Raw genomic sequence first — 27,550 nt, 5'->3', positions numbered from 1 at the left:
TTACGGATTGGTATTTTTATTTATCCATTTTTTCATATCAACCAGCGGCGTTGACTAGTGGTTAGCATATTGTATTTTCGAGCAAAGTGGTCGCGGGTTTGAGTCCCACTAGAGTTCCGCTGCTGGCCAGACCTTGATTTGTAACTCCAGGTCGATCGTTTCTTATCAGAGGTTGCCAATTTTTCTGATTTTCATTGATACGGTTCCTATAAAATTGGCTTCTCCTTCCCATCCCTGTTGCTAATCTCAAGTAATTCAGCGTCTTGAGGTGCGCCAATTTGATTAAAAATTTCCCCATAGATGTTACTGTGGATGTTTGAATGAATTCGCATTGTATAAAATGATTATATTGATTGTATTGTATCTGTTTAAGTGCACTTTGGAGCAATTTGTAAAAGCGCGTGTTCATGTTCTATGAAATAAAATAAAGAGTACAAATAAATTTAAACAATTAAAAATTTATTCGTCCAAATGTCCCTCGGCCTAGTGTTCGTTTGGCCAAAAGCCCGTCGGCCTAATTTCCATCGGCCAAATGTTCGTCAACCAGCTGGAGAAGTTTAGGTTGCACGAGAATTTTGCATTTAATAGGTACTTTAGAAATCTAGTACATAATTGTTCCATTTCAAGATCATATTTAAACTTATTGTGTGTACATTCTGATCGATGAAAACTTGACTAGAAACCTATTAAGTTACTTAACTTTGTATCAAGTTACTTTAAAAATTCACCGCGGAGCATTTTTATTTGTAGATTGCAATTTTTATGTGATAAAAACCTACAGAGTTCGCATCCATCAATAAATACTCAACTAATCCCATATCCCACAACTTCTGGCATTTTTCTAAGATTTTAGCAGTTTTATGTAAAGCGTCTTCTTAAAATTGCAAATCCTTTGTATACATTCCGGATAATATGGAAGGTCGTACAATCTGCTGTAAGAATACAATAATAAATATGAAGGCCGATGGATCATGTATTTCAATGAATATGTAATGGAGGTGGTTAGCAGAAGTAGATTGCACTGAAAGTACATAAATGCTATGACGCAAAAAGATCGCTTGAAAATGACCTCAATCTAAGGGTGTAGATGATTCAAAACTCAAAGATGAGTGGTAATATTTTTGATTATTTTTGGGTACTACTACTACTATATTTGCGATTTAAATATCAAGGAATCATCCATGGATGACGGAATCGATGAAAAGCCCGGTTCGGAGTACACGATGTATTTTCCTGATCGTACCCATGAACGTGTCACACGTATTTAACAACGCAAGTCACGTACCTCGCCCGTTTATGTGGAGCTTCGAACATGACATTTTCGCACGACGATTATCCGAAAATTTATGAATCAGATTCGGTGAGAGGGACCTTGAGAGTGCTCATTTCCATACCCGAGCGATTATAAACAAATTGGCAAATGACCCGGAAAATTTAATTACACGGATTCACCTAACCCACATTACCCGTAAGCACATTTTAATTACACGCGCCTCTTCTGGCAAAATATCAATAAAGCACGCGGCTCGGTTGTAAAAGGATTGATGTCCAAATTTTTAGATAAACATTCATATTAGTAGTTTTGCTGGATTGAGATGTTTTGGGCCCAAACCCTTGTACCAGTCTTAATGTGCTAGAATTTCTTTGTAGAAAAGTATTCTTAAATTGAAAAAAAAAGGGGAACTTTTTAGAAGATGTAGAAAAATTTATGATTTTGTGAGAGTATTGACCTGCTTGAACTTTCAAAAATGGTGCCTTCGTGTCCTCTTTTATCTTAAATCTTAAAGATCCTGATTTGATATTCTTTGTTGTTTTTGTGTATTCTTGTATGGGTTTAATAATATGTTGTATTCTTAATCTGAAATTCTACAAAGTGGAACTTTATGGAAGATGAAAAAGAAGCTGAGGAATTCAAGGATGTTATGGCCTGTTTGACCTTTTAAAAATGGTGCTTAAAGATTCTGTCATTAAACTTAAAATGAAAATCCAGATTCTTTGTTAGATTTGGGTATTCCTTATTCGAAATTGGATTTTTGAAGATGCAAAAGAAGCTGTGGATTTACAAAAATCTCTGACCCTTTTAAACGTTCAAAAATGGTATCTTCAGTGTCATTAAGCCTTAAAGTAGTTATTGAAAAAGTCTTTGAAAATGCAGATTCTCTGTTGGATTTGGGTAATCCAAATTCGAAATTGAACAATGCGACATTTTTTTGCAGATGCAAAAGAGCCGAGGATTTTAAAAATTCTCTGACCCCTTTAAACATAAAAAAATGGTATCTTCAGTGTCATTAAGACTTAAAGTGGCTATTGAAGAAGTTTCTGAGGATACGATTTGTTAAGTAGAAATAGTTGTTATTTTCATCTTATTATTTCCACGTATTCCAAAATCAGATATCCTTATTTAATCTTTTTTTAGATATACATATTTAGACGATAGTTAATTAAGATTTCTTCAATAATTTCTAATCGCAATTGGTTCAACTAAATTATTATCTTTAATCATTTTCCATTATATCTTCTCTAGAAGTTATTGCAGGTCAATAAGGTAACGATATATAAATAATTGTTCCTAACTTTCGTGATCGATTTTCTTGTCCTTGTTCTTTCGAATGGGGGCTGCAGGCCGTTGACTGCAAACTGAATCTGATATATTATATACTTTAAATCCACAAATCGAAGCATTGACATCAGCTCTTTTAGAACTAAGCCCGCATAGACGCATAATTGATCAATAATGTCGACTTTATGGCATCGAATCAGCGTTAAAATGCGAATTTCATAATCCGGCCGGTTTCCGAGACGACACTTCTAAACGACACGGGTGGTCCAACCCAGTCTGCATCTTTATTGTGAATTTTAGGCGTTGCGCAAGAGTTCGATCCCCTCCTATCCATTATTCTCGCCGCGAATTCGGAATTTTAAATTCACCATTCGACTACCATTTCGTGCGGATTTTTAATGCGATTCGGCGAAAATGTCGCCTCTGACAGAATTTCGCGTTGTTGTGACCCGAGGAGGTAAACGAACGTAATGTAACAAGCTCGATTTGAAATGCATCCAACTACGTGGCTAGAGAGTATCGAGAGCGCGCTCTGAATTATTCATGGTGTTTAAAATCCTATCGCGGTGTGGCGTATCCAAAATGAACGTGTGATGATTTTTCGCGAAAAAGTTACGGTTCTGCATAGTGTAGCGGTCGGCGACCGGAGGCTGGGGAGCCGTATGTGGCTCTGGCTGTGGTTGCTATTGAGCTTCTTCTGATCTTGCTTAGCAATTGGTGTTTTATATAGTAGGTTACAATTAAAATTCCAGTCGTCGTATCGTCTCGTCTTAACTTCCACTTGTTCTTCAGGTTTTGGGTCATCTTCTGAGATGACCCAAGTGTCTTCTCAGTTGAGCTGGAATATTTTAGCTTGTGTTGTACAAAGCTTTCTTTCCTTTTTGTTTCTTAGGCTGAAGTATCAGGTTAAGCTAAGTTGCCAAACTTAAGCTACCTCTTGTATTTAGTATAATTTATCAACAACCCGCTACTTTTACGTAGGTACGAGTCTTTGCACTTTTTGGATCATGAAGGACGTTGTAAAGTACTTGCCTTTTTTCCACATTTCTAAATTCTCTCAGGTCTAATTTTATAAGGATTTCTTAGATTCTAGGTTTTAGAAGATAATAGCCTCGTGCTGAGGACTTAAAGATTCGCATGTATGTTTTCTTTGTCTTTTTTTTCATATCAGAGGTGTCGCATTATTTTATTTAATACTAGTGTTTTTACCCGGCTTCGCTCGGTATATGTAATATAAACCGCTTATACGTGGCCAATCTAATAGTAAACATTTTATTAAATTTATTTTATTTAAATTTATTTGAATATTCATTTGTTTTCTTATTAAATTGAACGTCACGGAATCTACGACCAAAACAAACAAACATACATACAAAGTCTCTTTCGAAATTATATATTAGATTTCACTACAAGTTTAAAATTTCATATGCTTTTTTTATTTGAATATTTTGAAAATTTCTGTCCTGAAATAATAATAATGGATTTTCATAATTTTTTTTTATTATTTGGTTAAGCTCATCTTTCAAATCCTACCATTTATTAGTGTAATGTACATACATTTAATGGGCCTAACCTTTGTAATTTTGCTTTTTGGTGTAAATATATGTATTTTCTGTAATTTTGCATGATGAAACTAACTCGTCCAAATAAAATGACAGGATCCGGAATACGTCGGTGAGAAGTATGACCAGGATAGTGGATAGCGTAAAGAGATTGAAATGGCAATGGGCGGGCCACGTGGCTAGAATAATGAACGATAGTTGGATAAAAGAAACACTAGAACACTGGTACCCAAGAAAATGCAAAAGGATAAAAGGAAGACCGCAGGGAAGATGGGTAGACGAAATTAGGAAAATATGTGGGGGTGAGATGAATGAGAGTTGCGCAAAACAGAGACTACTGGAAGCGTATTGGGGAGGCCTTCATCCAGTAGTGGATGGCGAGTAGCTGTATATCATGATAATGATTCCTAGTATATTTAGAAACATTTAACAAGTACATACATACATAAAGTGTTTGTTCTTATAAAAATCGATTTGCATTTGTTGAAAAGAGGAAAGGCTACTGATTTACTGGGTGAGAAAAATGTTGTATCTCAAAATCTAGGTCATATAAAGTATGCAAATTCCGACAGGAGACGACTTTGTCTTACAATCAAATGTGATTGACACCTTTATACTTTTGGCGCGAAAGATCATCCAGTCTTCAGTCGAAAAAAGATTCGTCGTGAGCTGAATCTATGTATGTAGAATCATCATTATCATAAAAAACGAGCATAATTTCCAATGATGCGCCCGCATGTGTAAGACGGAGAGCGACCAACCGGTTTACGAAAATTGTTACACAAACATCATTCGGCCTTAACGAAACTGTAAAATTTTTTCCGCAATACGTACATATCTCTGGCTACCTTCAAACCTGTTCGCCTTTTGTCAATCTCGCACAATCGCAACAGTGCACATTGCGGGGATTTGCATACGCCGAGAGAGCTTTCGATAGAGACCTTCGACTTTCGAATCCGAGCTGCGCGGAATTCGCGGTTGTGTCATTCCGTGAAAGTTTCGCGAGATGTACGCCGAGAGAGCTTTTTTACCATTCCTTTCGTGGTCGTGATGTCGGCGCCTTTTTTACAACCACGGGTCACTTTTACACTCGAGGATGACTTCATTGGTCAAATATTTACCTTCGTTTCTCTGTACGTACTCTCGTGTGTGTGTGTGTGTGTGTATTGCAATTGGAGGCGCCGATCGTGAGCGGCCATTATCGTAATTTAATGGCGAAACGCTCTCTCGAGCCATAGTGAACGAGAATCCCGTGGATATGATCTACATTACCGAAGCAGAGCAAACAAAAGATCTGCCAAGAGATTTGAAGGAGATGTACTCTCAGGGTCGGTCGCCGCAAGGCCTCTCTCTCTCTACGTGTATACGAGGCGCCAAATTGAAGTTATTTATGAGCTAGCTCAGCATTTTACAAGCTTTCAATGTTGTAGGATCTCATTTTCAATTTAAAATATACATACAATGTCGAATTCCAATTCCGAGGAAGGACAGTCGCACTTTAATGTTCTTCTGTGTAAATTCTTATCCTGAAATGCAGTGCTCGACATTTGGAGTCATTGAACTTTTGTTAGCATATTTGATTAGGAAAGCTTTTTTAAAGGTCTAATAGAGGCTACTTAAGAGACTCTCCACAACATGTTGGAAAAGGGTTCTTTCCTACTTTGGCCATTGTTGCCAGGAAGTATGTAGAGAGTCTGGACAGTGTAGAAGAGGAAGCCAAATCAAACCAAATCAAGGAATTAACGAGATCATCCTCAACGCTGACTTTAACTTGGCACAAAACCGGGAGGAGTGGAATTGGATCGTCCATCAAATTCCAGACGACATTAATGACCGGCACCGAGCAAATGAGGAAGAAGAAAGGGGGCTGAATTCTAGAATAGTTATTTATACTATTATCCTAGCTTTCTTTTTTCATGATTGGGTCCGAATCTCAACGTCTTAATGAGCTTCCTTCAAGATAACCTACCATGTATAATATTTGTCTGCCACTATGTAGACTCTTCCTACTTGAATTCTAGACTTTCATAGATTGAATTCTTCAGAGTTGTAAAGAATCGTTTTAACAAAGCTTGGAGGCAACTCACGAAGAACCGTTAAACAAGGAATCTCATGAAGAATCATAAACTAGGCAATTCGTGAAACACTGATTTAAATTTTATGCAAAATTTATGGGAATACTTGAATATATGTATTTCAACTATACCAGGCATTTCTTTAAGTTTAATGTTGCATCGTTCTGGCTGTTCTTAAATACTAGTAATAGTGTCCTTTCATTAATTACCTGAAATTTAGATATAATAGGTGAGCCCATAGAAAACCTTTTTCCACCGATTGACAGGTGTATACATATATTATTAACCGAAAATTGAAATACTTTTGACCTGAGACGTTATTGAGGGTTCAGAGGGAGATGTCATTTGTAATACTATGAATCTTAAACAAATCGATTATTTGTTATTAAAAGTTAGGCCAGCTGAAACTCTAACAATTTCGATCAGAAACTTCTTCCAAAAATGCAACTTTTGCCCCCCCCCCCCTTCAAATAGTTGAAATGACGTCTCTAATTTTGAGGTATTGTGAGGAGTTGAATTGCATACACGCTGTAGCAACTTACATATTACTATAAAATTTACGCCCATTTTCATATTATGCAACAGCATTTCACTGTGAAAAAATGTACTGGAGCAGGTATGAATGTATGAATGTATGAATGTACATAGGTATTGAATAAGGATCCGTTCCAAATACTCAAGTGACGCCACTGTCCGCCGGATAATGTTATCAGACGGATGTTGATCAGAGGTTGCCGCCTTTCTCTTTCTTTTATGACCGCATCAAACGAAAGTAATTTTGGAATTATTTGACCGGTTCGAAGGTGCAATCGACAGCATCACCAACTATGTAACTCTTGGGTCTCGCTACAAAGTAATATTTTCGCGGCGAGCTATGGGGATGTTGTCGTCGAAACGGCTCTGCACAAAACGGGTTCGCTGAACTTCGTAAACCACCATGATCTAATAATATTGCCTATAAGTCGCTCAGGCTGTGCTATGAGCTTGATAGAGTTCAAGGTATTCTGCTGTATTAACATTCCCGTGGTCGTGCCACAAACTTGTTTAGTACCCGGGGTACATTGTTCACCCCACCACCCCGACATTCATAATGGAATCACGAGGAAATTTCAACATTTATTCCTATACACACCATATCGGCGATTCCCATTTCACGATCGGCGACTTGGCTCTGCAGAAATTATCTTTTGGGCATACAAAGTCTCTTGGAAAGGATATTCCGTGCCTCTTGGATACTGGAAAGAGACACTGGATACTCATTTTATGTGATTTGATTCGTCTATTGTCCTTCATCTACAGGCTGATCATAATTCTTCTGGAATACATTGAAATTCTTTATGTTTGACAATCTTCTATTTTTTTAACGCCAGCATAAATTTAAAATCCTTATTAACTTCTTCAAAATCTATTGATTCTAGAATTGTCATCTTCTTTGAAAACAATGTTTCAGAATAATTATGAAATGCATCCTAAGCAAACAGTGCAGATTCTTTCTGTCTTTGCTTCTTAAATTTATTGACTCGACAATGCCATGCCGCACAACACAAAACAACAAAATTAATTTAAGTTAAAAACAGAAATGTTCTTTTTGCTTTTATTCGATTTTGCAGGACTGCTTACTATTATAAATTAATTAGGGTTCGTATGTTTTTAAAACTGCCAAATTTTCAAAGTTCGAAAACAAATGCTTAAAATGTAATCTGTCAAACGATTAACCCCAAGTAGTTGATTCGTATTGATAAAAGAATTAAACAATAAAGGGGATGTAAGTCTAGCGAATTTAATGTGTAAACACTTGGTAACATTGGGAAAAAACTGGATATTTAAGACAGTGGTTAGTGAAGGAGTCAAAGTTTCAGACATTCTTCAATGGATTTTTTTTTTAATTTGTATGTCGTCAGCAAATAGTAAAAAGTTCAAGAAGAAAGACTATTTCTATATTTGGTAGAAAAATTTCCAGCAATGGAATAAACTCTTTTAGTTTCGGTCGAAGTTGAGAATATTTTACGATTAACCCAGAAACCCTAGTACGTACACGCGTTTTAGTTTTACGATTCATAAAATATGGCAGATTATTATTTATTTACATACATAGTATTAAAAGTCAACAAAGCTTGGCAAACACTGTAATTTATATATGTATGTATATAAATAAAGCCTTAACGATACCGAGGTCGAGAGTGCAAGCTGCAGCCATTTATTGGAAAACTGACAAAGACTTCTACTTACATGTATGGCGAAAAAATGAAAAAGGAGACATTGTCTTGCCGCATAAATATTAATATTTGTTAAATTTATTACCATCGCTCTGGCGCGCGGACGTATACGGAAATAATGCGAGATCTCGTTTCGAAGAACAGCGGCTTCAGAATGCCAAGCGTTGCCCGGGGGGCTTTCAGAATGCTAAGCTTTATTCCTCCATTATCATACGTGTCATTACGAAATAGCGCTCGCTTGAACCTAAACCCTTTTAGTACCGTTTACGACTTTATAAATCGATTCATTCTCTTTCAGTATTATTAAGTGTTTCCTTATTTTTCTATTCTAATATATACTGCTTCTATGGGGTGGAATTTTCTTCAATCGACTTCCACTTTTACTTAAAATTATCTTTTTTAATTCATATTTCAATCTTGTATTTCATTAGAGTACAAATACCCAAGGTATTTAAATTAATAGGAATCAAATCCATCTCCAATTTGGTTGATTTTTCTTAGAAGTTGACCATAAAAACCGTCAAAATGGGGCCCACAACGAGTAAATTCTGTCGTTTTTGTTTTCGTCCGTTATCAACATATTTGTAATAATTATTTGTTTTTTTACATACCTCCTTTACGTTTTTAATGATATTCGTATCATAGTGCCATTACAGGTTGCTCCAAAGTGACATCTATGGTTTAACTTGTATGTACATGTATATACATTTATAGATTATAAATTTAAAATTATATTCAAATAGGTTGTTTGCTAATTTGGTGAGGAACCATTTCAAAAGTGAAATCAGATAAATTGGCAAAACACAACATAGTGGGTAGGATGGTTTTTGCCAATTTGATGAGAAACTGTTTCCACAATTAAATCAGACAGATTTGCAAACTTTGATAGGTAACAATTGAATTAGAGTCAGACAATCAGCCTGAGCAGCAGCAGCACTGCAGAAATACTCGGAATAAATCCTTTCCAATCGAGGTCAAACCATAGCTCGAACCCAAGTCTATCGCAACTACCAAGATATTCAGCTGGCTAAACATTCTAAGGCAGTTCGCGGAAATTTCATGATCCTATATTTATATCTATGTATATGTACGTACGTAACAATAAACATCCTTTATAAAAAATAGTTAAAAATTGCAATCTCAGTGTCTTCTGAGAATGGATGGGTTTTTTTATGAAACCATTGTTAAACACACACACTAAAATTTAGAGCGACACTGGTGCTTTTGCTGGCAATGATTTTTCACAATCGTGTTGGGTTTTTTTTTTAATTTTGCATATCTATCTCATTATCCAGATAGTGCCAGAATTTTTTATCTCATTATTCAGATAGTGAATTTGTTATGATTATATAAAGTAAAACTTTTCCCAACGGGCGAGATTTCGCCACAGCCGTGTTCATATTATATTAAGCAAGTCCGACTATACTTCCTTTGTCCCTATATGGTACATATCCTACCCGTTGCAACTTTAACCTTTTTGCTCTGTTAGCTTCATATAACAAATGCTACCTTGTTTATGTTTCTCATTCAAGTATTTCTATTTTAAAATGTTCTGACAGGTGACAGTCGATCTGAACATGGTAATATGAAAATGTTGTCAGAAGCCGTGGGAGTAATCGAAACCATTGATAAAACATTTTTTTCCGACTGAGCTGTCGCTGTGGTTATCTCGGCTTCTTCCACGACTTTTTTTTTAATTTCCGTTCAAAAGGAGTTGCACAACTTCTTTTTGGAAGTTATGCACCGCAACTTGTCGCCTTGTGTTCTTGTTATCAAAAGCGGATGAATTCACTGTGCTCGTTCATGGTCCAATGGAAAGCCCGAGCGCAATGATCTCGCCTTGATCGCGCGATTGAAAACGAGAATCGAAGAAAAGAGAATATTCCTCTTGCACAAAAGAAACGCGAAAAAAATCGACCTTCATCGCTGTCGTCGCAAGAACGAATTTTTTCCCGTCACGTTTATTTTTACTCTTCTCCTTTTGTTATTTCGGCCGAGAAAGATCGCTTTTAAATTCCACCAACTTCTCGGGAACGTTCGTTGGACTGAAAATTTTTCCACGTACCATTCAGCAGCAGAGCCTGCGAATGCTTCCCGCTCTGTTCTCACACTATTTCGCATTGAAAATCGCATACGTTGAACCCGAACTTTAAAAACACCGTCACATACGTACATAAGAGCACTTACATATGTACGTGGTTCATCCTTGAGTACTCTTGATATATTCGTTTGCTCAAGCTTGATTTAAATAATAAAAAAGCTTCAATAAAAGACGTGCATATACATATCTGCTGAATTGAACAATCGCACATCATTGCATAGGTGACGTAACAAAATGCTATCAATGAAGAAAAAACAGCTTTTAAGTACTTAATTGTCCTCTTCGCAATATTCGATTCGCATAAGTTTAAATACATACATATGGAAGTAGCTAACTGTGAACGGAAGATTCTAGATAGAAAGATTCGTCTATTAAAATCTAAGTTGTAACTTTCAAACAAGTATGACCATTTTCAAGTCAACTTTTACACTACAAAGAGAGATTACAATTTACCGTCAAATTTCATTTACCGGTAAATGAAAGTAAAAGTGGATTAGATAACTGTATGTGGTGACTTTTTCTAAAAACGTCAATCTGGATTGAACCGTATATAATTAAAAATAAATCTCAGGTGAATTATGTCATATAAATACTTGAAGTCAATTTGGAATAATTAATAATCACAATTGAAACAACCGTCTGATCGCATTTATTACGAATTGGTTGGTCTGTGTTGCCACTCTTAAATATAAAAAAGAAGCAGTACAGCGAGACAAAAAATATTCAAATATAAATGAAAATATTATATTCCATGTACAGTGAGCACCACATATTAAAGAGTGAGCAACACAAAAGATATTAAAATTAATAAACAATTAAGTTGAAGAAGCAAATCAACCACAGATTTGCTTCTCCATCTTAGCCCTAAACGTGCTGAAAGAGTCAGCAAAAAGGTCGAGACAATCATGCATACTATCGTAAAGACGGCATATACGTGCGATTGTACTACTAAATGAAGTGTTGTTATGATAAATTGGTGTATCGAACAGATTTCTACACCTAGTGAATCGGGCATTAACGTTACACTTATGTAATTTCGTTCAAAACAGATGTGTCAAGGATACCATTAGAAATCTTGTATAAAAGTAACAAATCAGAAACCCTTCTGCGATGAGACAAACTAGTGATCTTGATAAAATAGAGTCTGTCATTATTAGTTGGCAGCAATCTCACAAGACCAGTCTTATGGGATAAATTGAGCAGAAAACGCTTCTGAATTGTCTGTAAATGATCTATATGGGTTTGGTAATAAGGAGACCATATGACTAGCATACTCCATATTACTACGAACCAAACTATTATAGAGCAATATCAGAGTATGCAAATTCTCAACCTTTGAAGGACGGAGCGTCGAGATCGAACGAGTGTCCCGAACCGAGGTCGAGCAAGACCCCAGTATTTTTTAATCAAAATACAGCTTATATCAATACAAATGGGTTCAATATATGTATGTTCAATATCTTATTAATCATTTTATACATCAACATAAAAAAGTATTAGTCCTATGGCATGTTTTTGACTATTTTTGTATTAAAAAATAGCAACAAGCAAACATGCAAACGCACATAAGTAAAGCCAACAGGCGACTGCATAACTCAATAGACACGCGCCAAAAGCAACGAAAACAATAGCTTACGAAAATATAGCTGTATCTTTCTCTCGCATTGATTCATCGATCAACAAAAATATGCAAGCGAACAGTCAAAAACATGACCTATCGCTACCGCCTTTAAATCATACTTTGGAACGTAGAAATGTATTTTTTCACAATGTACCCATTTTCAAAATCATACAAAATCTATTAAAATAAATTTATTGTAGTTCATTCTAGGAATACAAGAAATATAGGGTGTATAGCTTTGAAAACCACACAGTTATTATGAAAAACGTAAAAATTGGGGCACTTGCATACCCCACTTCGGTGAGAGCTTCGCAACTCGGCAGATAGCTTGTATGAATTATATGAAGCAACTGTCCAATTTTTTCATTTGTGCCCTAATTGCCATCCGATCTTTAATCGCCAGACTCTTCCCAGCTTAAAAACAGCCAAGAATGCGAATAAGTTGTAAAGTGAAGATCCTTTTTCTTCTAATAGCAACAATGTCCCACCATAATTGCTTTGTCTTGTACCATCGATTGTTTTTGGCAAACGATGCTTCGCCGGCCACCGTTTTTTCGACCGGCCCGGCCCGGTAGCTTTGTTTGTTTTCATTTCAGTCACGTAACAAATAACAACAGCAAACGAAAACAACAAAAAAACAAAGGCAAAGATCTTGTCATCGATCTGGTCGTCTTCTTCTTGTGGTATCCGACCCGAGAATGCCATAGATGAGGTAATAAAATAATAGCACGAAATGTGCGCCTTTCCCGATGGTGGCCATTGCCGCGGGGCATTCCGATTGCGTTCATCGAACCTCCGCTGCGATACACAAAACCATACAATTAACCCATTGGATTTTTTTGCAATCTTGGTCAAACTGGTCTGCGTTACGTGCTCTCGCTCTCTGAAGATGCTGCAGTGGCCGTCGATCAAAAATATAAAAAAAAATTGAAGAACTACTCTCGATCTAGATCTCTCCCATGGCATCCTAGACGCTCTCAACAACGACTCACACCTGTCATATAATAATGCTGAAACTCGTATCGAACCAGTCGAATTTTAAATACATCACGGATCAAGACCATAGCAGACACATACCTATATATATTTATATCTACAAAACTGAGAATTTTTCACATCAACCTATAATAAAGTTCGTTTATTTCAATATAACAATGGTGCTTAGATTTTTTTTCAACATGGCAAATGAGATTTTTTTCCACATCTTCCAAGAGTTGATTAATAGATATATTTATGTATGTACATACATACATACATACGTATATGCAATTTTAATTGATATTTTTATATGAACTTTTAATAGTCGACCTCGTTTAGTTTTAACCCTTTGAATGCTGGCTAACGCTGATCCATGGGCCTGATAAACGCCGATAGGCGTTTATTTATATTATTTATTTAAAATTATATTTTGAACAGTTCGGGGCAGTTGCTTATCTGCTGTGGTCCCGTGGACGCCAGCTTCAGCTTACTTGCTACTCTGGCACTTACAAGTGGTACGGAGTGTAGAGTGTAGACAGTCAGTCGAACCAGAGAAAAAAATGTCCGTATTACAGAGGTCGATATTATGACAATTTTAATAACAATCACAATATGACAATTTTAATAACAATCACAATATGACAATTTTATCATAATTATTTTTTATTAACCCTTTGAATGCTGGCCAACGCCGATCGGCGTTTTGCCAAAAAGTCCATGGACCTGTTAATCGCAGATAGGCGTTGTATATTTTATTTATTTTTATTTTTTATTTTTTATTTAATTTACACCAAGAAGGCCTAACAGGTAAACCCAATGCGCCTTCCTGGCCAAAGACAATTATATAAATTATATTAATTGAGCATGTACAAAGTAATCTACTATAAATAAATAAATAAACAAGAATACTACCCGCTAAGCCTTTCCAGGTAGCATTGAAAAAAAATGCATTGAACATGGGTCAACGTTTATAAAGACTGGTTGACACCGGAAATTCCGAATTTATTACCATAGCAGAATTTCCCGATGGAAATCCCTAACTGCTGATTATTTTAGATTGTGGCTTGGCATATAGATTGTGAGCATTACTTTTTAACAACAATTAAGAAGATGGAACTAGTTTTGGGGAAAAATATATTCATTAATAGACTTCTTTTGTTTATTTTATATTGTTGCAAGATATATTAGAGAGTCTAAACACGCCTTTAAACTCGAAATTCTCGGTGGTAGTTATCTAGGGTAGTCGTCTAGGATTTGTTTGGATTAGCTACAATTTTTATACCTGCTTTCTATTGGATTTTAAAATAATTCTAGTTGGAAATGTTGATGAAATTTTCAGCGTGGCGGGCTTTCAACAAAAAATACGTCAGCATTCAAAGGGTTAATTTGATAGAACAAACTCTCCTTTCCCCAAATCCAAAAGAATATTTTATCAGGAACCATCAGCTTAGATCAGTGGTTTGCGTATAATGCTTTCCATTGTGTGGTCACGGGTTCAATCCCTGGCTGTGCCACTGGCCAGACCTTGGATGTGTGATTCCAAGATCGATCGTTTCCAATCAGAGTTTGCCAATTTATCTGATTTCATTGAACGTATCCGAAAAATTCGAGCTTTCAGTAACTCGAATTCGCTGATTTATAAAATGCTGGAAATTTTTCCATAGACGTCTCTATGATTGTTAATCTATTTTTTAATTGGTCTTGAATAATACTAACAATACTTATGTATTATGTTTAACCATGTAAGTAGTGTAAAATAATATAAATGTAACATATGATGTATTTCAATTACATCATATGTTACACTTACAAACTTGTACTAAGTTTTCAAACTTGATTCATCTTTGTTAAAATGGTTAAAACCGCATAAAGGTCTATTTATACTATCCAGCACTGCACGGCAACAACAATGCACGGTAAAGACTACTTATATTCATATTTTACAGCAGCGTATGTGTCGGCACGTTCAGAATTGTTTTGGCCTAAACAAGGCAATTGATTGGCAAGGCTAAATCAGCTTACATATACATTACAATATTGCGCACTTTCGTTAGTGCGCGTGCACTCGCCACTATGTGATTATTTGGAATAATCCGTTTACAATATATTTCCACAGTGGCCAAATAAAAGCTTTTTTGCTTTATACGCTACGGCTACATGTACTGTTATATACTATGAATTGATTTTGTCGCCTACTGCTGTTACTTCTACACCACGTATCTTCATATGTATAACAGAACATATGAATGTGTCCATATATAATGTACTTAAGAATACTTTTCATACTGCTGTTTAAGCGAAGTTTCCAGTCTGAGCTGTGCCATTATAAACAGACCTATAAAGTCTACGAATTGAAGTAAAGTATTTATCGCTCTGTATATCATCAAATACTCGTTTTACACTTTTTACACTTTTAGCGTTTTACACTTTTCCACTTCTATGTATGTATGTACATATTGAAGTGTCACACGTATCTTGGGTTATATTGTAAATGGTTTTCTATATTTGATGAATTTGTAATGGCATTGTGTATACATATGTACATATACATATTTGAGTTTTTCAATTTTAAATTGGTTGTCAACATTCGATGAGTATTTATGAATCATCAATGTCGAAATCAACTTCCTTACGCAGTCTCGTGGATATGCATACAATCAGATTTAGATCAATTGAGCTGATTGATTCAGTTATGTGAACACAGGATGCAGTGTCATTACAATGAAATTGGGTCAAACTTCAAAATATGATTCAGAAAATATTTATATTTACATTAATTGATATAATACAGATGTACATAAGTAAGAGAATCTTGAGTAGGTCGAATAAGGAACTTTTTCTTGATTTAGAGGTCTTAATTAAGCTAACTACGGCATGAATTGTATCTCCAGTAAGACTCATGAGAAGGATTTTGCAAGGGTCAATTTGGGGAATTTGAAGAGGAAATGCTTGAAATCTTACGGGTTGATAAGAAGTGGAAAACTCTCCAGGGAGAGTTTGATGCAAGAATTGAATGAAGATAGAGAAGTGAAGTGATTATTATAATTATCTTTTTCAAACGCTTACTATCTTTAAATGCATTGCTAATCTGCTTTTAATCTTCTTTTCTGAAAATTGAATTTTAAAATTGATCCATTTACCCCATAATTTTTCCCTACTTGTTCCAATTTATCTCGGTTGAAATATTCTTTAAGTTCATTTACACTCTTCTAGCACGATTCAAGGTCTATTCATACTGATAAAGCACTGACCGGCAACTGCATGTAAACAGCAGTACGAAAAGTATTCTTCGTTACATTCATATGTTCCGTAATATGTACGTGGCTGATACATACATATTCCGTAATATGTATGTAGCAGCAACCGACACTATCTATTAATATTATATAGCAGTACATGTCACCAAAACGTATCGAAAAAAACCGGTTGTCTTTGGCCTCTGTGGAAACATTCACGCACGACGTGACGTCATAGTGGCGAGTGCTCGCGCACTAACCAAAGTGCGCATGAATATTTTCGGAAACGTCATATTGTGACAGTATTGACTACGCAAGCAATATTGCGCCGTATCGTCGCGGTCTGTAATGTTTATGTAAGCCGATTTTGCCATGCATTCGGCTAAAACTTGCCTGAACGTGCGCTGCTGTATAGTGTGAATAAAAGTAGTCTTTAGTCTTTTCCGTCCATTGCAATGCTGGATAATATATAATATAAACTTTGAGCATCTTCTATTCACATATCACAGAACTGACTATCTCCAATTGCCGTTGCATTTCGCAATATTTACCTTGTCGGTGAATATGTATTTGCTATAGATAATGAGCTAAGATTTACACGTTCAATATTTGCACTCAATTTAGTATTCTTGAAAACATTGCAGTGTCTACATATATTGATTGCCTCACAGATAAGTAAACATACATATGTATGTCCATATATGGATCATATCACATACATCAAGTAGATCATCTTCTGTCATTGAATTCACCGATTTTATCACAGCTTAATTGACCAAATTTCCACCAGTTTACGCAATAATCAAAAGTCGACAGTAGAAAGCAAGTCACATGTAGATAAATGGATTATTATATATTTACGTCTTTATGTGACTGGTGCAATAATATAATCTAATAGATATTGAAATGCATATTGTTCCATAGTATATGGACATATGTACATACATAGATTACTTCAGAATTTCTTTTGTTTGTTTTTTTCATTTTTGAACTGATATTGAAAGTATTATTATCATCATATATGTACATATAATATCGCTATTCCGTCCGTCTGTATTATTTATTTATTTATTTTTTACAATTTCGCCATAATGACAAATACAGATTAGCTCCAGGTTGTCACTATGGCTAATTTATTACAAGACATTGAAAACTCATAATTAACGAGACATCTAAATACATCATTACTACATACATACACATGTAAATCGGAACTATACCTGACATCTATGGTCAGATATTACAAACATCATTAATAACATTTTGTTTGTATGTAACTTTACGAATTTTTACATTCGATAAACAACCACAGAGACATTTATGGTGAGATATCTGGCAAAACCTGAGATATAACAATAACTTATAATAATAAGGTTTGCAACAGAAAATTGGGAAGGAAAAGCCAATTTTACAGGAACTGTTTCAATTAAAATCAGAAAAATTGGCAAATTCTGATAAGAAACGGTCGACCTCGACAAACCAAGGTCTGGCCAACAACGAGACTCTTAGTGGGAATCGAACCCGTGACATCAAGCACGAAATAATTCAATACTCACCACTAGACCACGCTGCTGGTTAATCTATGTATGTATGTCTGTCTCTCTGAGATAACGCTTGCCGTACTAAGTCCTGATTTTCAAAGAACTTATGCAATAGAATTCCACAAAAAAAGATTACCACCCTCGGATAACATACAAATACCCCTAGACGCTTTTTTTGTGTAATTCTACTGCGCAAGTTCTCCTTGAACATCTGTGAAAGTTTGGATGTCTCGAGAGTGCAACTATCTCGAGTGCATTTTCCGGTCACCGTACGTCACAGCTAAACCTCTGCCAAAACGTATATACGAATACAATAACAAAAGAAAAAAACGTCTATATACATATACTGATCGCTACTAATGTTTCCGCTTGGCAGAGAATTTACCGCCATCTATTGAACATTTATTTAATTAATTAATTTTTCTATCGGTGTTTTATATGTAGGTAGTTTTTATCATTTTTTTATTCATATTAAACATATAAATATTAAATTAAACATATTTAAAAGGTATTTGAAAACATTCGACCGCGTGGGGATCAAACACATCAGTGGCGTGCGCTGAAATTCTCTCTATTTTTGTCGTACAGCCTTTCTTAATATGCACGAGCAGGATACAAGAGGAACAGGCTGTTCCTCTTGTATCCCGTTCGTGCACATTAAGTAAGGCTGTACGACAAAAAGAGAGAGAATTTCAGCGCACGCCACTGGAACACATGACCGACAACACATTTTTTTTAATTTTTTTTTATTTAACTTAAAGTAGAGTAATAAAAAATAAGACAGCTGTTGGTATTTTTCTCAGGGGTGTGCTTATGTACAATGCCCTCCCTGAGTGCGTCAGGTATTCTAAGACCGTGGATGCATTCTTGCGAGGTGCGAGGAGACACCTATGTGAAGGACAATGCATTTATACATAAAATTTTAGAGTTAAGTAATTGAGAGTGTATTTTTTTAATTAGCTAGATAGCTAAAATTATATAAATAAATATGCCAACACCCATGCGATGATATGTCATCGGGTACAACACTAGTTATGTGTACGTGTGTGAGTGCATATTGTGTCAACTGCAAAACTCGCCGAGTGGTTATGGTACTTGTCACACACGTAATGAAATATAATTGTGTGAATGGTGCCCGCTCAACAATCAGCAGCTGCCACCAGTATACCGTAAATGGGAATGAATGACTACTCATCCCAGAGAGTATTGCACTCATCTCCGGTCGGAATGCCAGGAATTGTTGCACTCGGCATTGTAAGGCGAAGGTCGTGCATTTAATTCTTCTCCGCAGCAGCATCATCGGCATAGCATTTACATACATCTTTATACAGCATTGTGTATGAGATGGTTCAGTTCCGAAATGTGATAAGTCGACTTATTGCTTTTTATTTTTTACTATGGGGCAATAATGCTTATCGGATATGCACGGTGAGATTGTGTTGTTATTTTTTTATCTTTTTGTGTATGTATATGGACGTTTTTCATAAGAATTCAAGCAGTGGCGTGCGCTGAAATTATCTCTCTTTTTGTCACGAGCAGGATACAAGAGGAACAGCCTGTTCCTCTTGTATCCTGTTCGTGCACATTAAGTAAGGCTGTACGACAAAAAGAGAGAGAATTTTAGCGCACGTCACTGGATTCAAGGCTCTTTATCAATATTTTAGTGGCCGCAGCTTTTTTCCTTTTTTGTGCCATGTAACAATTTGTTTATATTGTTGCGTAGGGGTGGGTGGAGGATCCAAGTAAAATGCCTTAGTCGTTTCACAGCATTTATTGATGATTAAGGAGATACACGCACTGGCAGTGCTCAGTCCAGAATGACCTGATATCGCCTACGTACTGCCTTATAAAGGGTAGATCTCTCAGGACGTCTAATCTGTTTACCTATTGTATAGTCACGTATTCGGATATGTCTTCCCACGGTATGGGTCAGTTCTGTGAAAGGATTAATAACGGTCATTGTTTAGCCTATATGCACTTAGAGTCTAGATATATGTAATCCTTGAAACTAATTATCCCGGTCGCACGGTATGCACTTAGTTAATCCGTTAACAGATAATCCTTGAACGGTCATACAGTCTCTGGGATTCTATTCGCTTAATCCGCGGTGTACGTAACAATATATAACATATAAAATACTAAAGTTTGTTGGTATGTATGTATGTATGTATTTTTGGTCAATTTAATTAATGGTCGACAGTCTATTGTTCTGACGTTATCGATCAAATAATTAGCTTTTTTCTGATTAAAAGGATTCGAAGTTTCCGGGGGCGTAGGCGCCGAGGGTGAAGCCCTAAGGGGCGCAGACCCCGGGGGTGTACATATATTTTTTTTATAAAAGACTTATTATATATGTTTGTATGTTCGTGACAGTCAATGTAATAAAAAAAACAAATGAGTATTCAAATAAATTTATATAAAATAAAACTATTCAAATAAATTTAGTAAAATGTTTACTATTAGATTAGTTATGTTTAAGCGGTTTATATTACAAATACCGAGTGAAGCCGGGTAATACAGCTAGTGTTGTATAAAGGAAGCGTTATAATTGTTGGCTAGAGTAGACTAATATTGACCGTTTGGATTTTGAAGTTAATAAAATATAGAGTGAAAAAGAAAAAGTTATAGGCGTTTAAACAATTAAAATCTGACATAGCGAGAGGGTGGTGAAAAGGGAAAAAACGATCGGAATAGTATGGATAAATACGGCAATGTGGACAATAGACGTCACCGAGAAAGATAATGGAGTATTTTCAAACGTGTCTATTACGATTATTTTTCACCATCGTAATGGCGGATTTGTTTCCAAATCACCAAACAGAGCAAAATGACAAAGTTTGTAAACGATCGGATAAGAATCCAAATTTCGTCAGACGAACTCAGACGTAACAATCGAAAGCGAAGTAAGAAGAGGAAAATTTAGCAATAGTAAAAATTAGAATCATTTGACATAAATTTTAACTTTTGGTTCCGTCAACTTATATATTTTATTTTGCTTTAAAAATAATCAATTTAAAGCAGTTGCGTCGCTAGGGGTGGTATCACCTAAAAAATATTTTTTACTAATTATTAACCACTTCATCGCCATAAGCGCACCGCACCGGTGCGCGCTCCTTCCTATTTAAGGCTATGACTCGAAATTAATTTTCTTTCTTTACAGTGACTAAAAATATCCTGTGATACTAGTGAAATTGAAAAAAGTCAATATTTTTCGTTAGTTTGTGATATATTCAAGGGGTAGTGTCAAGGGTTGGCACCTAACACATGTAATAAAATAATCGAATCGGTTTCTACAAACGTGTGGCAATTTAGTGGTTAATATTTGTTAATTGTTATGACTTACGAGAGAGAAGCGCCAAAAGAGAAGCTAAGGTCACATGTTGTTTTTGGATTGCGTCTCCGTCTGACTGATTCAGTTAACCCTCTTACCTTTAGGTACATACACTCATTTGTTAGGAATTTGAACAAAAGTCAATTGTGGCCCATATTTGATGCCATATATATGTAGCTGCACCAGACGGCATTCGTGGTAGCTGTATAAATACAGAAAGCTGTATATATACAGAAGTTGCAATGAAGCGTGTAGCAGCTCGAGGACCGTCATACAACGAATTCACAGTTTTCAACTTTTTGGTATGCTACATATCCTCACTTAGACGGTATATGGGTTTTAGAAGAGTTCAGAGCACTCAAAGAAGGTTTTTTTAATTTTTAACGCCAGCTAGTATATATTATATTTTTAATAATTAAAAATTAAATACACAAGATATGAATCTTTTGTTTTTGTGAAAATTATCTTTCATTTTTATTTGTTTACTTTTTCAATGCATCTATCTAATCTTAAACACGATAATATTATAAGATAACAATTTTAATTGCGTTTAAATTTATATTCAAAATACTAGATACAGATCAGAGCTTCCTTCATAATGCATTTTCAAATCTGAAGAGTTTCTAAATACAAAATTTGCACACTGACATCTATCAACTGTTTCATATGAAAACGTTGTCATTAGGGATTCCAATACTGGTACCACCGATACCGTTTCTACCGGTTTTTGGTTAAAATCCGACCTTCAGTATCTGCAAACTACAATAGTACAAACAGTACTTACAATAATAATACTTCATACTATTTACAGTAGTACCAAATAGACCATCGGTATTACAAAATAGACTACGAGTAGTCGAGTAGTATAAAATAGAGTATCAGTAGTACAAAATGACTACCAATAGTACAAAATAGGCAACTGCTAATACCGAAATATAATAAATAATTTCAATTTTATGAGAGTTGAATTGTTTTGAGTTTAGAAGAAAACGTTTTATCGACTAGTCAAAGTATAGTCAAACATCCTTTTTGACTTGCTATTCAAAGGAGCCGCTAATAATAATAACAACAATAATTTTCCAGAAGATAGGGAGAATAGTGCAATCCCTATCGTCCATATAAACAATATATAGTATATTATAATGATGATAATAAAATATACATACATATAATAATAAATGATTATTAAATCAATTGACAAATAATGGTGGTCGGTGTAGCAGTTCCATCTATCGAATATACAGTGATGAATAGAAATGAGAAATCGCGCAGCAAGAACTTAATTTGACAATACAGAAACACGATAACGTAGGGAGGCTGCTCTCATCCTGAGAATGGCCTCAAAGTGAAGTACGTGCCCTTCCACAAACATCTACGACCCACTGCAACCCTTCGGTAGCCTGAAGAGAGCATGGTAGCAGTTGTATTGTACTTTTATCCTCTTCATCGTCTTCTGCCTGTACTGCTAAGTGTATCATAAATTTAAAATAAAGAATAAAGTATGTCGAAAATATCATACTTACACTTGAGACTATTTATGAATACATATTATGATTTAAAACTGACTTTTAACAATGAGAGGCCTCGTTGCCTTAATTTTTTTTTTTTGAAACCTATTTTTATCAATTGATAGTTATTTGAATTTGGATTTGTTATTTGAAAAGCTAAAACCATCCCTTCTATGTGGAAATTCTTCAAAGCATGGAGCAACCAAAAATGTAGTAAATTTTTACCAGTAGTGACAAATGTCGGTGTTTTTGGAATCCTTACTTGTCGTAAACAATCAATATTGGACTTATTCACATCAAACATGTACTTATACTAGAACGTTTCTTGATTTCAGATTCACAAAGTGCTACAAGGTAGTGCTGCTGAACGAGATGGTAGACTTTGCAAAGGAGACAAAGTAGTGTCCATCAACGGAAACTCGATGAAGGGCGTCACTCACGCTCAATCCGTCGCCATATTGAAGGTGAACCATCTCAAACTTTCACATTTTTTTGTTGTTCAAACCCAACACTTTGAATCAGCCATACAATAAACCATCCATTTATTTTATATAGGACCCTCAGCCAGAAGTAAGCATTGTAATCCGTGGTAAACGACCCGCTAGCGATGTATCCAAAAATCCACCCAGTAAGTTGCTACTCTTCCTATTACATACATATATAGTTGTTTCACAGTATTAAATAGAAAAATAATTATAAATATCTTCTATTGTTTATATTTTGAATATACATATAACAATTTGCAATATGTACTTTTCAGATGTCACTACTACTACTTCTACTACTATTGCTGTTGAATTGGAAAAAGCTGATGCACCCGGTGGAGCTGGATTAGGAATTTCTCTTGAAGGTGGTGGTAATAAACCACTCCTCATCAATAAATTGTTTACAGGTTTGTATTTTTTTTCACATAGAACTATATTAGCCAGCAGTACGGCTCGGTGGTTGCGTTTATATTTAGCACCGAGAGGTTACCGGGCTCGATCCCGTGCTAATCTTTAATACTTCTGGTCAGGCTTGGATATTTGTGACTCCAAGTCGATCGTTTCCTATCAGAGTTTGCCAATTTATCTGATTTCTTTGTTGAAACGGTTCGTCCATCGATGTAAAATAAAATAAAATTTAGCAGCACTGGTAAAATGAAAAGGTGCCATCTTTAAAATCAACACCAATCTGAGATTAGCTTTTGTACAGCAATATTACTTAAATCATTGAATAAAGTAAGAATTATGCTTTGTAGCAATAACAATTAGTTGGCTCGGTAATTTACATTCTCAAATTAATATTGCATCAAAGTTATGCAAAAAATATTGGAAATTTTATATGAAATTCTATAAATGTACCTGATAATTATTTAACACAGTTCCCAAATACTACATTTAAATGTAATAAAAAGGCAACAAATTAAATGGTTAGAATTAAAATCGACTTTTAGTCAGAATTCAAATGAATTTTTGTTCAAAATAAAAATCAAATGGTTAGAATAAAAATTGCATGTGGTCAGAATAAAAATAATGAATGTTCATAATATAAATAATAAATGGTCTGAATGGTCAAAAATAATGAGCAATCGGCATTAAATCACGTTTTCATAGACTGTATTATAATTTGATAAAAAATTAATTTTAAAAATATCTAAGCAGTTCTTTAAATAAAAAAAAATAGTATTTTAAATTAGTTTAGGTTAGGTTAAGTTGATAATACCAACTGATAACCAATCGTCTTCCAGCGAGATGAATCGTATTCGGGATAAGATAGTGCTAAGGTGAGCGATAGTTCAGTCAAAGAGCCTAGAGAGTCGTATTGGTGGTCCATTTGATGTAAATTATGACCAATCCAGTTTAAATTCTGACCATTTAATATAAATTCTGACTAAAGGGAGGCGGCCACGATTCTCGACAGCTTAAAAAATGGTTCCCCATTTAATTCTGACCATTTAATAATATAAATTCTGACCATTTAATAATATAAATTCTGACCAATCAGTATAAATTCTGCCCATCCAATATTTATTTTGGGAATTTATATTCTGACCATTTGATATAAATTCTGACCAATGCTTTATAAATTCTAACCAATGTAATATAAATTTTGACCACAAACGTAGACCTGAAAAATACGAGCCTCATAAAAACTATGTGCATTTGAATTAAATATGATTAATTTTGTGTTATAGGCGGTGCAGCTGCTAGGAGTGGTCGAATTGTCTCCGGAAGTGAACTCCTTGCTGCCGGTGACACTAAATTTACCGGATTAACTCGGACGGAAGCATGGGGTCTACTCAGAGCATTGCCGTCGGGTCCGGTGACTCTTCTTCTTCGACCTCCCTAGTATTTAAAGACGTGCCGATGCTGATTAATATTTTATTGTTTGTTGAGTTTGAATTAATTAATAAAATTTCTTTTTTTTTTGTGTAACGGATTTATCTGATTGGATTTAATCGAATTTTTTAAAAAAAAATGTGAGATAAATCATAAGTCTGAATTATTGAAAAGTGGTGAATATTTTTATGTTCTTGGTTTTAATGTGCGAGTTTGATTTTAAAATTATCTAAATGTCAAAATTCTCAATTCATTATAATTTTTTTCGATTCTAAACAATTTTTATTTTGTGTATTTAATATTATTTTATTAAACTTTAAATTTTTCTATTTGTATGTATGTATACGAATTGTATGTAAAAATTGTGTGCCAATTTGACTCACTGTTGTGTATAGACTGAACACGTGCCTTAGCAATTAATAAGTGTTGTGTTTTACCACTTAAATGTTTGAAATTTTGAATCAAAAAATCATATATACATATATATTTGGTTTTGTGCTTTTTATGTTTATACCGTTTATGTATTATACAGTGAATGGTCTTCTTTGTTGTAATTGCATAGTTTTTAATATGAAAAATCTGACATCAAATGTGAAAACTTATATTTTTGTATATACATATAAAATGTTATTAATTTTTAATCAAAATTATAAATGAAAATGATTTCATTGTATAAATTAAATATTGTAAGCCATCGATTTCAAAAGAGAAATCTTTTCTACATGTCTAGTAATTTATAAATCATATGAAGATCAATTTCAATCATTAATTACTAATTTCAATATACATTATAATATAATTTTAATAATGAATGTACCTTACTGCATTTTATACGTTAATATCTTGCCTTTTCTACTATTGCTTTAGCATTTTATTTTGCCAAATGTACGAAGCTTATATTTCTCATTGATCAAAAGAGTTGTTTTATTTGCATGTATATTTTTATTATTTTTCAAATATTGATTTTAGTTTGCTTTGTATTTTAATACATTGAGGATTAATTTTATCGTTAGTTCCTAAACTATTATTTCTATTTACGATACATCTATTTACACGATTATTTAACCACATTTACGAGTCAAGAATGAAACATTAAAATGTCTTCATATGTTATGTGCTAATATTCTTAGCCCGTAACTTGTATTATACATTATTGATAATGCTAAAAGCCCAATTTCTCAATGTGATTAATCATTAGTAATACTATATATACATATTTATTTAAACAATGACCCTTTTAAGTTTGCAATAAGCATGTGTAAATTTAAAGATTGATTTTATAGTACTTAATCCACATTGCCTTGAATTTTATAAGGGTAAGTGCAATCTACTATTTGCATAGTATGCTTTAGGAAGAAAAGTCTTCTCTCAAACGTTTATAAGTTTGTGTTATTTTATTTATCTCTTATTTTTTATTAAATATATTATTTTAATATATTAGTTATTCTATTATTTAGTTTGTCTCTGAACATTTTGTATCAAATACTATGATTATATTATAATGTGTTATCAAATTGAAATAAAATTCATTTATATCAATTTAAAAAGTTCGTTTGTTTTTTTTTCACATACAAAAAAAATTCAAATCCACACCATATTAATTTCTCCAATCGAATACCTGAATCGTATCGATTTTTATTACATCTTCGACACACATGTAATATATAATTACTCAATTACGAAATATTATATATCTCGAGCGTTACGTATTCAAGGCTAGACAATGTGTGGGTGTTTTGCGTAGGTGTGTGGTTTGAGTTTGTGATTGAAATTCAATATCGAATCGATTTTTCTAAGAAATTTGTACTTGCGACGGATGAATGTATCGCTAGATTGTATATCATTTCCTTTTTATTTGAGCAATAATTAATCGTGGCACTCCGAGTGTTAGCCTCGGTACGAATCATTGCCGAGTAATTGCTTTTTAAGTGATCGGCGTTCGTACTTTTTATGTACGGGGGCGTTTTAACAGGTGAATCGAGCTGTTTTGTAGATGCATCATATATATCTTTAGTATTCATTTCGTAAGTGTTCTTAAAAGCTTATTGAACCTATTCCACTTATATGTACGTAATCCTTTGGGTAACGGTTTATTTTAATGGAACTTTGTTATGAACATTTGTTTCATACATAATTAAGATCAGTGGCGTAACTACCGCGCCCGCAGACCCCGCAATGCGGGGGGGCGCCGCAAAGCGGCGTGCCTTATTTGCGGATTTTTAAATTTGTTCTGTAATTTCTTTGCAATAATTTTTTTAAAAACCTCTGTTATTTTTTAACCTATTTGCATCTCGTTTTATTGTACTTACATATAGCTGACAATTCTCTCTTATTCTTGTATATATTTTTGTTAAAACAACGTGTTAAAACAATAAAATAAAATTATGTGATGCGTAAAAACGTAAAAATTTATAAATTTATAAATTTTTAGCTGTCAACATTAACAGGTGGGAAGTTTTTAAGGAAAATTCATTATCAGTTACTTTAAACAGATTATGCA

General features: G+C 34.5%; 1 protein-coding gene across 1 annotated transcript in view; it reads left to right on the top strand.

Annotated features, from left to right (window-relative positions):
- The window catches only part of LOC143916014 (uncharacterized), a 124,762-nt gene extending 99,474 nt beyond the window's left edge, over positions 1 to 25,288 (top strand). The window contains exons 6-9 of the mRNA XM_077436869.1: positions 23,065 to 23,193; positions 23,285 to 23,357; positions 23,490 to 23,621; positions 24,906 to 25,288. Of these exons, the coding sequence (XP_077292995.1) occupies positions 23,065 to 23,193; positions 23,285 to 23,357; positions 23,490 to 23,621; positions 24,906 to 25,060 (489 nt within the window). The 3' untranslated portion in view covers positions 25,061 to 25,288. The remainder of the gene's footprint in view (positions 1 to 23,064; positions 23,194 to 23,284; positions 23,358 to 23,489; positions 23,622 to 24,905) is intronic.
- The last annotated feature ends 2,262 nt before the right edge of the window (positions 25,289 to 27,550 follow it).

The sequence above is a fragment of the Arctopsyche grandis genome, chromosome 8 (genome assembly GCF_051622035.1).
Source record: "Arctopsyche grandis isolate Sample6627 chromosome 8, ASM5162203v2, whole genome shotgun sequence".
Taxonomy (NCBI): domain Eukaryota; kingdom Metazoa; phylum Arthropoda; class Insecta; order Trichoptera; family Hydropsychidae; genus Arctopsyche; species Arctopsyche grandis.
Note: the sequence above shows the minus strand (reverse complement) of the source record. Positions and strands in the feature narration are given on the sequence as shown.